Consider the following 17,916-nt stretch of genomic DNA (forward strand, 5'->3'; position numbering starts at 1 on the left):
TGTCTGGACAAGTGGGTATGTCTGTGTATATAAGCATGCATACTTGGGCACACCTGTATGCAGACAGGTGCAAGTATGTGCACATATGCATGTGTGTTTCTGAGGCTGGCGTAGTGGGGGTGCGTGCAACGCCGTGCACGCAGCCTGTGCGTGGGCATGTATGTTCAAGTGTGTGTGCTTGACTGTAACAGACGGGCCTGTGGGCGTGCAGGTTGGGGTCTAGTGTCTGCAGGGGCTGGACTGTGTGGTAGAGGTGTGCCCATGGAGGGGGAAGCTGGCTGTCCCCAGTAGGATTCAAAAATTCTTGGAGATTTTTGTCCCTCTTCCCCATCTCAGGTGGGTTGGGGGCTGAGGAAGAACAGCCAGCCAGGGGATGACTAGAGACAGGGTGGGACATCTGATTCTGCACATCTGATTTCAACTCTGATGTGGGACAGGGCTGTTAGGACCCCTGGAACGTGAAATGTGTAAGAGCCTGGTGAAGCCAGTATGGGCTGGAGCCTGTTTTCATACTCTCCAACCTGGCCGCCAGTGTGGGTCAGGGACTGGAGAGCGGGGGTTCGCATGTCTCCATCTCTGTCCTCTCTCTTGCTCCCTCTCCCACCATATCTCTGTCTCTCTCCTTATCTTTTTCTTTCCTGTCTCTGGTTCTCTCTGCTGCTCTCTGTGCCTCTCTTTGCTTATCTCTGTTTCATATGTCTTTCTCTTCCTGATTCGCCAATCTCACTGCTTCTGTGTTTCTCCCTCCCTCCCACCCCATGAGTGACAGCTGCCAGAAAACTGGTCTCCATAGTAACCCATCTTACTGTCTAGGGGAGAGGAAGCTGCACAGGGGAGCAGCACAACTACCCCAGGGGCAGGGCTCTGGTGCCTCACACAGGAGAGGGTGACCCAGACTGGCCCCTGGCCTTAGACTTGGGCAGGGCCCAGCCAGGCACCCACTCCAGCTCCACCTGTTGGGGACTGCAGGCTGCCCAGGCACTTGGTCCTGCGCTCACACATGCCTCACTCATTTAACAAACACTGATTGCCGTCCCTCCTGAGCCCCAGCAAGGCTGGGCAGGGAGCTCTGCTGGGCACGGTGAGGATGCAGGGGCCATCAGCGCTCACCCCGCCCTGTATAATCTAGACGGCAGATAGGTACCTAGGCCAGGCAAGGTAGTTCCTAACCCTGGTACTATGTATGGGTTCTCTGAGACCACAGGAGGGAGAGACCATCTGTACTGGGAGGTGGGAGCAGTGGTGCAGACGTCCCGAAGGATTGAAGGAAGGACATTCCAGACATGGGGGGGGGGGGGAGGGGAGGGGAGGGGCACTGCGTGAGCAAAGGCATGAAGATGGGATCGTGCAGGAACGTGGGAGAGACTCAGGGCAGCGCCCGTCTGTTACCTCCTTCGAGCGCGCATAACTGGAGGGTCCAGGGGAGAAATTCCCGGAGGCTTTCAAGCCAGGACTTGTCTGAGGTGGTGTCTCCGCCCACAGGGGACCGGAAGCTGTTTGTGGGGATGCTGAACAAGCAGCAATCAGAGGAGGACGTGCTGCGGCTGTTCCAGCCCTTCGGGGTCATAGACGAGTGCACGGTGCTCCGGGGGCCTGATGGCAGCAGCAAAGGTGACAGGCCCGAGTTGGGGCTGCCTCTGGGGGCAGGGCTGGGGACATAGGGGGGCAGGGCGGCGCCCGAGGCGGGCGGGGTTGGATCCCGGGGTGGGGCCCGCGCGAAGCCCCACTGGTGCATGGGGCCCGAGGGTGGGCGGGGCCAGCTGCTTTGGCGGGTGGGTGGAGACTGGTCCTACTAGCTGCCTCTGCCCATCTGGGGATGCCTGTCTCCACCTGGATTTGCCGTGTTCTGCGTAGGTACTCCACCGTTCCTATATGGCTGTACCTTCTAGGAATGATTGTTTAATGACCTCCAAAGGCATGTTTTCTTGTCTGCCCATGTGACTGTATGTGACTAGGGTTGAGTATCACACCTCCTGCATCCCTGTCTCTGACTCTTCCTGCTGGGTATCCAAATGACCACTTCTGTATGGGTCTTCGTGTGTCTGGTGGTTTCTGGCTATCTGTCCACCTGATTCTGCTCATGTGATTGATTGGCTGGGTCTGCCTTTGTATGGTGACTTATCCCCATTTCTCCAACTCTGGTCACATGCATCTACTATCCATCTGGGTCTGAGTGCATCTCTGCCTGGGTGTGCACAGGACCATATCTCTCTGCATCCGTGTCTCATGGTTTGTTACTTTAATTCTGCACGTCTGATTACAACTCTGGATCTCCTAGTGTTGGTGGCTGGTGGGTGTTCTCTAAGCCTGTCCCATCGCTTGATTGTGGGTTTGACAAACAGCTATCTGGCTGGCTTTCTGACTAAATGGATGGCTGATTGGCTGACTGTCTAACTCCATGGCTGGCCGTGTGCTTCCCTTACTGTCTCATCCTTCATTGTCTAGCTCTCTGTCTGAGCAAATGGCTGGCTGGCTCTGTGTCCAGATGTCTGACTTTCTGGCTGCATGTGTCTGATGCTGACTGGCCATCCGGGGTCCCCAGCCCCTGCTCCGGTGGGCCTGCCTACCCAGAAATATCCCATTGCCTCTTCCCTGTTCTCTTGGAGCAGGCTGTGCCTTCGTGAAGTTCTCCTCCCACACGGAGGCTCAGGCGGCAATCCACGCCCTGCATGGCAGCCAGACCATGCCGGTGAGTAGGAGCTACCCTAGGTCAAGGTGGTGGGCATGGGAAAGGGGTAAGGGGGCCCTGTTCCTACCATCCCAGCCATCTGGTAGTCCTTGGTTCTTCTTCATAGTGGGCATAGATGGAAAAGGAGGCAGTCCTGATGATGGTGTGAGTGGGTGTATGTGTCTGAGTGATTGTACATGTGTGCATGTATGTGTGTGAAAGAATGTACTCTCAGTGTGTGGTTGCATGTGTGTGTGTGTCTAAGAGAGCATGTGAGAGGGCATGCATGTCTGTGTGAGTACATGTATGCAAGCATGTTGAGTGCATGAGTATGCCCAGGTGATGTGGGGGGAACAAGTACATGCATGTGCCTCTGTAGGTGTGTGTGTGAGGGTTATGTGTGTGGATGAGTACATGTGTGTATGTGTGGGTGAGGGCATATGATTATGTGTGCATAGTGACTGTATATACTTATGTGTGTACATGTGTGATTTTGTGCATGTGTATGTGAATGCATTGGGCAAGTATGTGTGAGTATGCATGGTGAGCATGTATATGTGAATGCTATGCATGACTGTGAGCATACACAGTGAGTGAATGTGTGTAAGAGTACGTGTATATGTGTGTGAGTATACAGGATAGGTGAGACCTGAGGGTGGATGGTATTTGCCGAGGCCAGCAGGGGAACATGAGGGTGTGGGGAGTGACAAAATCAAAGGCAGGATCGGAATGGAGGGCCCCAGAGGAACTGGGGAGGATGGGCTAGAGGGGCCTGCAGTTCAAGGCTGAGGCACACAGATTCCTCCTATGGCCATGGGGAGCCACAGAGGGGTTCAACAGGGAAGGGAAGGAGTCAGGTTTAGTTGGAAATGTCTCTTTGGGGCCAGAGTAGGGGTGGGCAGAGGCAAGACTGGAGCCAGGAACTTGTGGGTCAGCAGTGGTGTGAGGCTGGGAAGGACCACCCAGGCATTGGGGTGGCCCTGACCCCCAGGAAGGAGGCTCTGGGAACCATCTTCACTGTATGTAAGTGTCTAAATCTGCCTGGGGAAGACAGCTTGGAGAACCAACTTGCCTCTCAGTTCTTGAAAATGGGTGTGGAGTGCAGGGCAGTCTCAGAAGAGCAGGCATCAGTTTAATCCCTGGACAGGCAGGATTTAGCTCATCACCAGGTCAGGCTTCCTCATACTTAGACCTGTCCAGTGATGGGCTGGCAGGCATAACAGGGAGTGAGCTCTCCATCAAAGGGGGCATGTCAACCTCTCTGATGGTGGGAATCTAACCTGTTCTCTGGTGCAAGATGCCATTTGCAGTTATCCATCTGTGCCCCATTCCTCTCTGGTGACCGGATTCTCACCCGTTCTCAGGTGTAGGTGACAATTATAGGATCCTCCACCCAGGCCACCATGTTCCTCTCCAGCAGGTGGATTCTCCTTCTGTGTGTGTGTGTGTGTGTGTGTGTGTGTGTGTGTGTGTGTGTGTAAGATTTTTTATTGATTTTTAGAGAGAGAGAAACACTGATTGGCTGTCTCCTGCACACCCCCTATCAGGGAGCCTGTAACTCATGCATGTGCCCCAACAGGAATCGAACCAGAAACCTTTTGGTGCATGGGACAACATCCAACCAACTGAATCATGCTGGCCAGGGCTCCTCCTGTTTTGGGGAGTGTGCCTGAGAATCAGGGTCCTCCACTGTACCCCAGATACAGCCCCCTGGACCCAGATGCCCCACCTGTGTGCTGAGGTAGTTGCATCATCAAGTGCGAGACCCAGGACTCTGATCTTCAGGTTGTCTTGCTGTGGTGCCCAAAGTCTGCAGCAGGGGTTCATGGACAGGGCCAACAGCTGTTGCTATCTATAGCCCTCACCAGAACTGGTGTGGTTCTGGGGACCCCAGATTCCTGGTTACCTCCATCCTTTCTTTTCCTTCCTGCTGTGGCTGCTCCTGCAGGGTGCCTCCTCCAGCTTGGTGGTCAAGTTTGCCGACACAGACAAGGAGCGAACACTACGGCGCATGCAGCAGATGGTGGGCCAGCTGGGCATCCTGACACCATCCCTCACCCTGCCCTTCAGCCCCTACAGTGCCTATGCGCAGGCCGTGAGTGACCCCAGAAAACATGCTTTTGTCTCCAGTGGGACTTCCAAGACCACTCTGAGGATCCAGCTCAGTCTCTCTCTCTCCATCTAAGTCTCTGTTGAAGGGTTTGGCCTCTCTGCCCATCTTTATTTTAAATATATTTTTTATTGATTTCAGAGAGAAAGGGAGAGGAAGAAAGAGATAGAAACATCAATGATGAGAATTATTAATTGGCTGCCTCCTGCATGCCCCCTACTGGGGATCGAGCCTGCAACCTCCTGGTTCATAGGTCGATGCTCAACCACTGAGCCACACTGGCCAGGCGCTCTGCCCATCTTTCTGTATCTTGCCCAGTCTCTGACTCAGGGTCCTATTCTGGCCATGGCTGAGCTCACATATCCAGACTGATTCCCAGGCCCCACACCTAACTGAGCCCCCACCCATAAACTGAGCCCTGAGCCCAAGCTGAACCTCTACTTGGACTGACATGACCCCATGCTCAGCCCTCAAATAATTCAGGTCAAGCTTCAACCCTGAACTGAGACCAAACCCAGACTGAGCCTCTAAGTCCCAATCCTGACTGAGTTAAGTGTTGGCTGATCCCTGATCCCTGATCAAGACCAAATTACTTACTGAACCCAGATCCCTGGATTAGCCATGATTCCTATGAGCCCGGAACCTAGGCTGAGCCCTGATCCTAGACTAAGCCTTGATTCAAGGCTGAGCCCCAATTCCTGACTGTCCCTGACCTTGGCCTCAGCCAAGATATCCAGCCTGACCCCCCTAGTTACTGGAGGACCAGGCCACTCCCTGGGACCTATGACCTCAGGCAGGTGCCACCCTGACTGTGCATCTTAACTCCCTCTCCACCCCCAGCTCATGCAGCAGCAGACAACGGTCCTGTCCACCTCAGGCAGCTACCTGAGCCCTGGCGTGGCCTTCTCACCCTGCCACATCCAGCAGATCGGCGCTGTCAGCCTTAATGGGCTGCCTGCCACACCCATCGCCCCTGCCTCTGGTGAGAGTCCGCCAGAGGCCCAAGGACGGGTGGGCAGGGCCAGGCCCAGGCCCAGGCTCCTCATGATGTTTTTCTCTCTGCAGGACTGCACTCGCCCCCACTGCTCAGCACTGCCGCCGTGCCCGGCCTCATGGCTCCCATCACCAACAGCTTTGCAGGTGTCGTGCCCTTCCCTGGCGGGCACCCTGCCCTAGAGACTGTATATGCCAATGGCCTCATGCCCTACCCAGGTAACTTGGGTGGTTCCCCAGGGCCTACGAGAGCATGAGGGGGCAGGACGGTGTCTCTAGGACAAGCATAATTTCCTGTGTCTTGATGCCCCATGGAGCAGAGGGGCAGAACAATGAGAGTCTCAGCTGAGCAGATATGTGCTGCGGGCACAGAGAAAAAGGTTAAACATAGGAAATTTGCACCCAGACATTTCTGGGTTCATATCCAGGTTTGGTGGCCCTTGGGTGATTCCTTTAAGTCTCTGAGTTTCAGTTTGCTCATCTGTGAAATGGGGTAGATTAACATCAGTCACCTCATGAGGTTGCATTGACAATGAAATCAGTATGAAAAATGATTAACACATCACCTAGTACTAAGAATGGCACCATCAATCTTAATTATTGTTACTATTTGGGAAGATATCAGTACCAGGATTCATTCATTCATTCACTCATTCATTCACTCAATATTGACCATGCACTGATTTGAGCTAGGCTCTGCCCTCATGAACAGGTCCCACCTTTCCCACTATACCATGATTTCAAGGCAAACATGTTCCAACACCTTGATGAAGTGAAGTAAGTCATCTGTGTTTACACCATTAAAGAGGATTTATTTTTATTTTGAAATGATTGAGGCTAACAGGGAGTTACCAAAATAATACAAAGTCCCAGGTACCCCTCACCGAGCTTCCTCCAATGCTAACATCACAGATAATCACAGGAGCATTGTCAAAACCAGGAAACTGACATTGGTGTGTACAGTGAACTCAACTGGAGTAGGAGAGCTTATTCAGATTTCACTGCTTTTTACATGCATTTGTGTATGTGTGTGTGCTTCTATACCATTTTATCACAGGTATAGATTAATGTAACCACCACCACAATCAAAATACAGAACTGTTCCACCTTTACAAAGTAATTCATTTATGCAACCCCTTTACAGTCACACACACACACCCACACACTATTCCATCCTCTAGCAACCTCTCTCCATCCAGACGGAATCTTTTGGCTGAATTTTCTTGATTCACCAGCTCTGGTGGCCTGAACAAACTCTCACCTAACTCCTCCACTAGGGCCAGTTGGAAGGTCATAACCACATAAGGGTCCATGGGGTGACTGATGACTGAGGTGTAGGGAGCGAGAGAGGAAGTGATGGGGGTGAGTGGTGGTCTGGAGCAGAGTCCTGGAGAATATAGAGAATGAAAGGAAGGAGAGAGGGGGCCAGGTTGGGGAGAGAGATGGGAGTCATGTGTCAACCTCTCTGGAGTCCAAGAAACCTGGATTCCAGTTCGGCTTCTGCCATTTCCTATCTAAGTGGCCCTGTGCCAGTTACTTCACCTCTCTGAGCCTCAGTTTCTCCACCTGTAAAATGGGAAGCATACCAGTACACCACTTACGCAGAGGTGAAGCTGGGGCGGATGTCTGTTGCTCTCTTTTCCATTCTTAAGAATTGGGGGTGGATAGAAGTCTTATGTTGCTCCCGCGCCACTCAGCCCCTCCGTCTGCCCGCAGCTCAGAGCCCGACCATGGCTGAGACCCTCCATCCTGCCTTTTCCGGAGTCCAGCAGTACACAGGTAGGGAGGCACGCCGGCCTGCCCCGCAAGAAGCCCCGCCCCATAGAAGCCCCGCCCCATAGAAGCCCCGCCCCCAGAGCTCGGCCCTTCGTCTTTCATTCTCTAACCTTTCTTCCTACTTCTAGCCGTGGCCCAATCCCAGCTCTTTGCCCTGCTGGTCCCGCCCCTCAGATCCTGCCTAAGGTCGGCCTTGGCCCCTCCCTTAACCCGTGTCCCCGCCTCTCAAGTCCGGGCTGCTGTGTTGCCTGGGCCCCACCCTTAGGCCGTCTCTTCGTTGTGGCGCCGCCACAACTCCTTCCCAAGACCCACTGTTGGCCCCGCCCTCAGCCTAGGCCCCGCCCCTAGAACTAGCCGCGCCCCGCTCTCGCCGGGCGCCCGCCGGCCTCACGCGGCTTCCGCTCCGGGTCTCCACAGCCATGTACCCTACCGCGGCCATCGCGCCCATCGCGCACAGCATCCCGCAGCCGCCGCCGCTCCTGCAGCAGCAGCAGCAGCGAGAAGGTGAGGGGGCCGCGACCTCCTGCGGGCGCCAGCCCCGCCCTCTGACCGCCCCCATCACCAGTAGGACCCACCCCTGGCCAGGCCTCTGGGAACCGCGCGGCTGAGAACTCGGCCCAGGGGACAGAGAGGCCTGGGTTCAGTCCTGTACCGTCCCTGGGAGTTTGGGGGGGGGGGGGCACTGAATCCCCCTCTCCGAACCGTGCTAGCTCGACCCCGTAGGCATAGAAGTGCCATCTCCAAACCTGAATGATTCTCTGAACTTTTGGAGAGTAAACTCATTTTGAGGTTGGGAAGAGGGGGTGCGGTATCTTGGCTAAACTGGAGCCTCCCCAGTAAAGTCGAGGGATGCCAGAGTTTGATTCTGGAGTCGGACAGCTGGAATTCAGATCCACCCAGTTCTGACTTGTGACAAAAGGAAGGTACCTCACTATCCTATGCCTCTGTTTCCTCATCTCTAACACAGGCGACTATTGGTGCCAAGAGGTGCAAGTAGGCAGTGACCGCTCATCACCGGGGAGACCCTCTGTCTTTAATTCAGATAGTGCTAGTCGGGGGCGGGGGAGGCTGAGGAAAAGCGACAAACCAGGAAAGCCCAGGCCACTCCCCATGGCAAGGCAAGCTCGGAGCCTGGCCCGCAGACATGTCAATAAAAAAAAGATAGGACCCTAATAAAACCGATAACACAGTTTTATCAATGTTAGATGGCTAAGAAATACGTGATACTACAATAAATGTGGTGGCACTTTATCTTGGAAAAGAGCTGAAATGTGCACGTGGAAGTGACAATGGGAAGGGCTGCTCATGTGTGGTACAGTGAACTAGTGGAAACAGGGTTGTCTGAAATGAGACAGAGTCATAGCCTCAGATGGGGACAGGTATGGCTCCTAACATACTTGGGGAGCTGGAAGTTGGTAGGTGTTAGAGCCTTGCGTGTGAGCTCGAATTTTGTTTTCTCATGAGGCTTGGTTCATCTGGGCCCAGGGTTCTGCATTCACCTAGTGTTTCCTGGAGACGAGAGAGCCTATAAGCAAACACAGAATTTGTGTTATGCTCAAAATTGTTCCGTAACATATCAGTCACATTGGAACACACTTGCATTTTATACAACCAAAGACTTATGCATATATGCATAACCCATGGACGCAGACAATGGGGTGGTGAGGGTGTGGGGTGGGGAATGGGAGTGGGCTGGAGGGGGTGGGGAATCGGTGGGTGACAAAAGGGGACATATGTAACACTTTCAACAATAAAGATTTAGGTAATAATTATAAATAAAAATGCAAACAATAAATAAATAAAAACAATCATTATAGCAGAACTGTGGTCCTAATCAGAAAGGGAGGGGGTGGATGTGATTATATGACCTTGGATTTTGTATATTCTGGGGTGGGGAATATTCATTGCGAGGGTAAGAGCAATTCTTGGTAGTTTGATCACTATCTTTGTTTTGGGGAGCATGGGGGCAGGTTTGGCTTCAGATAATCAGATTTTTATTTATTTTCTTTTTTATTGAATTTATTGGGGTGACATTGGTTAATAAAATTATATAGGTTTCAGGTGAACAATTCTATGAAATATCATCTATATATTGTATTGTGTGTTCACCCCAAGTTAATCAGGTTTTTAAATGGTATTATTTATAGTTTGTATATAAACCATGCACTGGGGATTTTATGGGGAAGGGATGATTTTGAGGATTAGCCATGTTTTAAAAAATATTTCTGCTCTAGTCAGTGTGGCTCAGTGGTAGTGTCCGCCCACGCATCAAAGGGTCTCTGGTTTGATTCCCGATCAAGGGCACATACCTGGATTGCAAGTCAATCCCAGGCCCTGGTCTGGCCTTGTGGGGGAGGCAACCAATCGATGTGTCTCTCACATCAATGTTTCTCTCTCTCTCTCCCCTCTCTTCCCTACCTTCCACTCTCTCTAAAAATCAATGTAAAAATCCTTAGGCAAGGATTAACAAAAATAAATAAATAAATTAATTAATTAATTAAAATATTTCTGGTTGGTATAGTCTACCATTTTAAAATTATTTGTGGGACCCCAGCCAGTGTGGGTCAGTGGTTGAGCATCAGCCTATGAACCAGAAGGTCGAGGTTAGATTCCCTGTCGGGCATATGCCTGGGTTGCAGGCTCAATCCCCAGTGTGGGGCATGAAGGAGGCAGCTGGTCAACGATTCTCTCTCATTATTGATGTTTCAATCTCTCTCTCCCTCTCCATTCCTCTCTGAAACCAATAAAAATATATTTTAAAAAATTATTTGTGGTTTCAGGATATCTGGGATTCAGGACTGGAGAGTTCTCTTTTTAATTTACTTGATTTTATTTTTGCATCATCTGAGTTTTGGAAATTACCCAAACTTAGGAGAATTATCCAAGGCTTTTGGAAAATATATCTGGATATTTGGGGATCAGAGAATACTTGTCTTGTTTTATTCTGTGATAATCCGATTTTTATTGCCTTTTTTTTTGTTTTGTTAATCCTCACCCGAGGATATTTTTTCATTTATTTTTAGAGAGAGTAGAAGGGAGGAGAGACAGAGAGAGAGAAACATCGATGTAAGGGAGACACATCCAGTGGCTGCCTCCTGCATGCGACCTGACTGGGGCCAGGGATCGAGCCTGCAACCAAGGTACATGCCCTTGACCAGAATCAAACCCAGGACCCTTCATTCCGAGGGCTGATGTTCTATCCACTGAGCTAAACCAGCTAGGGCTATTACTATTTTTTAAAATTGATTTTAGAGGAAGGGAGAGAGAGAGAGAAACATGGATGTGAGAGATACATCAATCAGTTGCCTCCTGTACACGCCCCAATCAGAGGCCCTAACCAGGAATTGAACCCGAGACCTTCCAGTGCACGTCATGACGTTCCAACCAACTGAGCCACACTGGCCAGGGCTTTAAAAAAAAACACCACCATTTTATTTCAGAACCAGTTTTAGACTTACAGAATTGAAAAGATAGATTATAGTTGCCATATATCTACATGTAGTTAACCTGACTTTTGTAAATAATCTGGAGTTTGAGGTTTAGGGATTTTCCTGGATTTTAGAGTTCCTGTTATTTATCTTGGTTTGGGCAGAGGGCTAAGAATCATCTGAATTTTGTAAATTATCTGGAGCTTGAGGACTATCAGAGGTTTGGAGTATCTGTGTGTAGGATTATAGAGCAGGGATCAGGATGTCCTATCTCCTTACCCCCCATTTCCACATCCCTTCTTTCTTCGTATCATGGGGCACCTCTTTCCTGACAGCTGGAGGTGCCCAGGTGTGGGTCCAGGCCCGCCCCTCCCCCGGGGGGGTTCCGCCTCCTCTCCTTGGGGGCTTTATGTCTTTCTCTCCCCCACCTGCAGGTCCCGAAGGCTGTAACCTGTTTATCTACCACCTCCCCCAGGAGTTTGGAGACACGGAGCTGACGCAGATGTTCCTGCCCTTCGGCAATATCATCTCCTCCAAGGTGTTTATGGATCGGGCCACCAACCAGAGCAAATGTTTTGGTGAGTACGTGTGGGGGGTGCCCCTTCCTGCTGGCCAGCCTTTCCCACTCCCCTGGTCCTGGAACAGGGGATGGGGGTGGGGTGGGAGAGGTTGGTCATCCCTGAGACATGCCTGGTCCAAAAGAATCACATTTTTAAAAAAAGAATCACATTCATAATCAGAGTGAACACTTATTAAGCACCTACTGTTTGCTGGACACTTGCCATGCATTCTTTCTAAGACTCACTCATTCATTCATTCATTCAACAAATACATATATTGTGTCTCTGCTGTGTGCCAGGTTCTGTGCTTGGCACTGGGCACATAGCAGTGAAGGAAGCCTACAAAACCCTACCCTGAGAAAACTCACAGTCTTCCTGCACTGTCCGACAGAACTTCCTTTGATGATGGAAATGTTCTACATCCAGTCTGTCTGAGCCATCAGCCCCATGTGGCTACCAAGCACTTGAAATGTGCCCAGTGTGACCAAAGGACTAAATGTTTAATTGTATTTAATTTAAATTAAAATAACCACAAGAGCCAGTGGCTACCAAATTAGAAAGCACAGATTTAGGGGGAGGAGATGGAAATAAGGAATCATAGGATATAGGCCAGGGAATTATAAATAGTATGAAGAAAAATAGAGCTGACTGATGATGAGCCAGCATGGGGAAATCTGTAGGAAGAGTGTTCTAGGAAGAGGCAACAGCATGTGCAAAGGCCCTGGGGCTGGGCCATGTGTGTTGGATGAACAGTGAGGAGGCCTGTGTGGATGGAACAGAGTGAATGATGGGGAGAGAGGGAGGAGGTAAGGGCAGGTGGGAGACAGGGACAGATCATGAAGGGCCTTGAACTTTAGGGAAGACGTCTTTGTCCCCAGAAACAGAGGAAATTAGGGCTCAAAGAGGCACTGACACTTGTTCAAAGTCACACAGCTGCAAAGAGGCAGAACCTAGATTAGAACTAGTCTGTTTGACTACAAAATCTGGACTGGTAACCCCACCCTGTCCTCTTTGAAGAGCTAATTCTTGACTGTTTATTAAGTGCCTTCTGTATATACTCAGTATCCAACCATAAAAGGGAAGAATTGTCCCAATTTACTGAGGGAGAAAAGAGAGGAATGAAATGGTCAGGTGACACACTTGAAGTCACACAGCAAGAATGGGACTCCCACTAGTGCCCAAGCCCCCTTTTCTGTAACCTGCATCCAGAAGGAAGAGGAAATTTCGGGAGGAAAACCCACTCAATCGCTTTCAACAATCGGGGGGGGGGGGGGATTCATATGCATTCTCTGAGCCTCAGTTTTCTCATCTATATAATGAGGGGACTTAGAGGAGCTAAATACAATGATGTTAATCCCTCAACTCTAAATTCCCCATGGCTCCCCTTGGGCCTCAGTAAGACCCTTCAACCCTGAGCCCCCAATCTCTCTGCCTGACCTCCCACTTGGCCTTTCACAAGAGCTCAGGTGACCTCATCTCCAAATGCTTGTGTGGTTCCCTCACCCTGGAGGGCCCCTGGCCTCTGTGGGCTGCACGAGGTCCACTGTGAAGACCAAGAAGTGAGGGCAGGAGTAGGGCCAGGCAGCCTTGAGCTGGCAGATGGAGGGAGTTTTGGCTGGTGGCAGTTTAAGGAGGGGGAGGCTTAAGTATTTCTGATGGTCTTGGGCAGGGGTCCTCAAACTTTTTAAACGGGGCCAGTTCACTGTCCCTCAGACCATTGGAGGGCCGGACTATAGTTTTTTAAAAAAACTGTGAACAAATTCCTATGCGCACTGCGGGCCCGGGACGAGTCGGCTACTAAGCAGGACAGGCAGCGACACCCGGCGGGCCGGATAAATGTCCTCGGCGGGCCGCATGTGGCCCGCGGGCCCGTAGTTTGAGGACCCCTGGTTGGGGGAAACTAAGAGTAGAGACTGACAGACAAAGAGAGAAGGAGGGAGAGATGGAAAAAGAGACGAGACAAAGAAGCACACACACAAAGTCATAAGGACAGACAAGATCCCAGATGAATAGAGGTCTCAGAGGAGGCAAAGGGCTAGCTAGCATCAGGGCCCAGAAGGAGGCAGGCATCCTGGTGGGAGGGAGAACCTGGACCCCCAGAGGTAGATCCCACCTGTCCCCAACTCCGCATAGGAAGTCTCAGCAGAGCAAACCCCAGGTAAGGATTGAGTGCCCCATCCCCAGAGGCATGCAGTCCAGGGGTGTCAGAACCAGGACAGGGATGCTGTGTGTCCTCTGGCAAGCCCTGCCACCTCCTCCGGCTGCCTGCCCCTGCGAGCGCACACCCCGCCCCTAGGACCCCACGAGCCGGGAAGCCGAGTGGAAGACGCCCACGTTGCCCACCATCGCGGGTCCACCCCGGTCTCTGCAGGCTTCGTGAGCTTTGACAACCCAGCCAGCGCGCAGACTGCCATCCAGGCCATGAATGGCTTTCAGATTGGCATGAAGAGGCTGAAAGTGCAGCTGAAGCGGCCCAAAGATCCGGGACACCCCTACTGACCACGCCCACAGCCGCCCGGAGGCTGTGGGCTTGGCCCAGGTGAGCCGCCAGGCGGCCCCATCCGCCCCAACCCTGCCCTGTGTTTTCTGCACCCCTCGCTATTCTCCAAATCCTCTCCCGCCTGGGGGTGGGAGTGGGGCGAGGAGGGTGAGGTTGCTACCGGGGCCCCCAGGTTGGATTGTTAGGGACACAGCTGGATGAAGACACTCCCAATCCCTGTCGTGGGAGGGTAGGATTGGGTTGGGGAAGTGGGGAAAGCCAGTGCTCACCAAGGGTGGTTCCGGAATCCTTCCTGGAGAAAGCTTTGAAGGATGAATAGAAATTTGCCTGAGGGGCCAGGTTGGGAATGGGGTGGGGAATGTTGTGGGGAGGGGCTTCTCTCCTGTCCAATGACTCCCAGCTGGGCCCCTTTCTCAGCTCCTCTATTTGGTATAGTTCATACCCAATGGGTTGATGGGAAGGTGGGATTTTGCCCCGCCGCCCCATGCCAGAAAAAAAGTCCCCCCAAACAAACAAATCCCCAAGAGTGTATTTTGATTTGACATCAGAGCAAACAATTTTATCAACTAATCACGACTTTTTTGGGGAATGAATAGTGACCCTAAGGGATCAATGAGGAAACTAACTACTGACCTCAAGCTCCCATGAGCCTCATCTGTGAAATGGGCTCATAAAAACACCTCCCCTAGAGGTAGTAGGGAGGACTCACGGGGGTTGCAGTGTTTTCCCAGTTGAGCCCAGGATCCACCACCTGTAAAGTTCTTGATAATTCCTATTGTTTTTCTTTTTTAATCACCATTGCCATTGTCATCAGAGAGCCTTGCCTGGGGTCTGGTGCAAAGTGGGTGCTCAGGGGATGGTGGTAACTTCCAGACCCTGTCAGGTCAGCACCCACAGATTTGAGGGTGTGCAGTCAGAGTCCTGCATCTTGGAGCTCACATTTGGAAACCTGCCACGTTTGGAAACCAACTCACAGGCGATCCACACACTTTTAACATGCTGGGATAGCACATCTTTCCTGAGCACCTACTATGTGCTAGGCACTGTTTCCAGTGTTTGGGGACACAGCTTTGAATGAACAGAAACTTGGGGGTGGGGGGAGAGAAACTGCCTTCCTGGTGCTCCAGTGGCAAGCAGCAGGGGAGAGGAGACTCAAATGAACAGGAATATTTGTCCCAAGTTGCCAGGTAAGGACACACACTTGGTTACCCTAACTCTGTCCCAAGCCAGGTTTGTCAGCCTCCAAACTCCAAAATGGACTCTTTCTGAAAAGATTAGGAATCTTGGGGTTCTAGACCCCAGCCTGGCCAGGGCAAGGGGGTGGATGGGAGGGGAGGTCCTTTGCCTTTGTGCCCGGCTCAGAGCTCCCTAACGCCCTCCCTTCTCCACCAGGTGAGGGGCCTTCCACCCCTGGAGGGTTTTCCCCGCTTCCACCTGATCCAGGACTTTTCCGTAAACTACAACTGAGTTTGGACACCAGCCCTCCCTCTCCTCTCCTGTCTCCCCTTAGCCCTCTTCCCAAAATGTGAAGCGCTGCCGGGGAGGTCAGGGGCCTCCTGGGAGATTTCCTGGCTCCTCCCCACAACCTTGGTGGCTTCCCCAAACTAAATCACCACTTTTTCTATATATATATATGCATATATATAGAGAGAGCTATAGACAGTATATATATTTTTTGAGTGTAGATCATGGGACCAAACTTTTCTGACTTCCTTCCACCCAAGAGAAGGTGACCCTAGGCTGGTCACTCAGCAGGGACATAAGAAGGGCTGAGGCTGGCCGGACAGCCCCGTGTCTCCTCACCTCCCGGCTGTATTGTCAGACCAGGGTGCCAGAGAAGCACTGGGAGTCATCAGCCAACCAATATACCTCCAGGACTTTTGGCCGCTGCCACCGACGATTCTCTCGGGCCTATGGGCTCAGCCGGCTTGAGTGTCCCTGGTCCTAGCTGCAGCTTCCGGGACCCCGAACTTCCCTCCCTTGTCCCAGGGCCCTGCCTTCCCCAGCACAAAAGAGAGCCCCTGGCCTCCCCCAGCCCTTTCCCCCCAGTCATAGCCTTACTCATGTGACCAATAGCCCTTAGCTTTCCGTCAGGGGTAGATGGGGTCGGTGGGAGCCCCTCTCCTCCTACCCCTCCCAAGGGCAGGCAGCCAGCCCTCCCTGCCTTCGGATCACCAGCCTGGAATTCACGGTCTCATAACCAAGATTGCCACGCTCGTTGGACAAGCCCAACCGGCACTGGCCAAGCACCCCTTTGCCGAAGATACCTCTTCAAAGAATTTTTTTAATGTTGATCTTTCTGAGCAGGTACAAAGGAGAAAAGAGAAGAAAAATGGGGGTGGGGGGAATCAAGCAATGGATTTTTGTTTCCTAGCTGGGGCTGGGAGGGAGATCCTGTGGGGTGCCTCTGCATACCTACCCAAACCATGAAAACCCACCTTGAAGCACAGAGTCAAGTTCGTTTGGTCGTCCAGTGGAGCCTATTGCCAAACGAGGTACCAGAGAACTTAATAAGCTCAAGAAAAATAATTTTTGGGAAAAAAACAAAACCCACAGCATTCCCTTTTGTTTCTACCAAAATGTGTTGACCAACCCAGAAAAAAAAAAAAAAAGAAAGAAAAACACATAGTAAAAAAAAAATTTAAAAACAAAAAGGAAAAGAAAAAAAAATCTTCGGACCAACTTGTTTCGATATTCCAGAGTTTGATAATTGTTCCAAGACATTCTCTAGTGTGCCTGTATCCCGTGCGTCTGCGTGTGCAAGCGTGTGCTCAGGGGCCAAGAGGGGGCCTCATCTGCGTCTCCGGTGCCCACCAAGCTCCCGCCAGGCCTGGCGTGCAGTGGTGTGTGTCCTGATCCATGTTTACTGGCTGTAAATACCATTTTTATACTCCACACCGAAGATCTACATGATTTGTACAATGTACTTTATTTCTGCTACTAGTAATTTCATGAAGTTTCAACTTGCAAACCAACTTTTGGAAACAAACCAACACACACACACACACACACACACACACACACACACAAGGCAAGAAAAGGACTTAGAAGAAACTCTGGGTTGATGAATTTTGTGGCTGGAGAGGTCCTTGTCACTGTGGTGTGTTTCAGGTGAGAAGCTACAAGCATCATCTTTATGTCCAAAACACCTCTCTTTGGTCTGGAAAAACAAAGTTTATTTAATAAAAGTTTTACTTGCTAAAGGACTGAGTCCTCCTTACTTGCCATTTCATGTCAATAAAGACCAAGTGCATCTGGCCCCATTGAGATCCTGGGCTAGAGAAAAATTCAGATTTAGAGTTGGGAGATGGAGGAGGAGATAGATAATCTAAGAAGGCAAGTCTGAAGTTCCCATAGCCAGGATTGCATCTGCTCCATCCAGAATTTGAGGAAATGAAGTGTTCTTTCTCAGGAAGAGCAGGTGCCTATATCTCTTGATTCCCACATTCATTCAGTCAGCTCACAAATGTTTCTTGAACACCCACTGCACCTCTGTCTCTTTGCTGGCCACTACGGACACAGCAGTGACAAGATGGCTTTAGTCTCTGCCCTCACAGAGGCAGCCCAGGAGAGGAGACTCTATACAACACACTTTTGTTTTGTTTTGTTAATTCTCATTCAAGGGCATTTTTTCCATCGCTTCTTTTTAGAGGGAGTGAAAGGGAGGGGGAGAGAAACATTGATGTGACAGACATCGATTGGTTGCCTCCCACATATACCCCAACTGGGACCAGGAATCGAACCTGCAACCCACGTATGTGCCCTTGGCTGGGAATCAAACCCATGACCCTTCAGTGCTCGGACCAATTCTCTAACCACTTAGCAACACCAGCCAGGACTATACAACACATATTTTTAATTTTATTTATTTTCTACAGAGA

The 17,916-nt window shown here is 51.2% G+C and overlaps 1 protein-coding gene across 10 annotated transcripts in view; it reads left to right on the forward strand.

Annotated features, from left to right (window-relative positions):
* The window catches only part of CELF5 (CUGBP Elav-like family member 5), a 44,322-nt gene extending 27,690 nt beyond the window's left edge, over nucleotides 1-16,632 (forward strand). For 4 of the 10 annotated variants that reach the window (XM_080672457.1, XM_080672460.1, XM_080672462.1 and 1 more), the window contains 10 exons: nucleotides 1,483-1,611; nucleotides 2,610-2,689; nucleotides 4,617-4,763; nucleotides 5,619-5,760; nucleotides 5,844-5,990; nucleotides 7,488-7,550; nucleotides 7,965-8,051; nucleotides 11,410-11,553; nucleotides 13,832-14,074; nucleotides 15,428-16,630. In XM_080672457.1, coding sequence (XP_080528583.1) covers nucleotides 1,483-1,611; nucleotides 2,610-2,689; nucleotides 4,617-4,763; nucleotides 5,619-5,760; nucleotides 5,844-5,990; nucleotides 7,488-7,550; nucleotides 7,965-8,051; nucleotides 11,410-11,553; nucleotides 13,832-14,034 — 1,142 coding nt within the window. In that variant the 3' untranslated portion in view covers nucleotides 14,035-14,074; nucleotides 15,428-16,630. Of the gene's footprint in view, nucleotides 1-1,482; nucleotides 1,612-2,609; nucleotides 2,690-4,616; nucleotides 4,764-5,618; nucleotides 5,761-5,843; nucleotides 5,991-7,487; nucleotides 7,551-7,964; nucleotides 8,052-11,409; nucleotides 11,554-13,831; nucleotides 14,150-15,427 lie in introns of those variants that run through there. The other 6 variants (XR_013960824.1, XR_013960826.1, XM_080672461.1 and 3 more) reach the window with 4 other exon arrangements.
* The last annotated feature ends 1,284 nt before the right edge of the window (nucleotides 16,633-17,916 follow it).

Source organism: Plecotus auritus (genome assembly GCF_963455305.1).
Source record: "Plecotus auritus genome assembly, chromosome: 6".
Taxonomy (NCBI): domain Eukaryota; kingdom Metazoa; phylum Chordata; class Mammalia; order Chiroptera; family Vespertilionidae; genus Plecotus; species Plecotus auritus.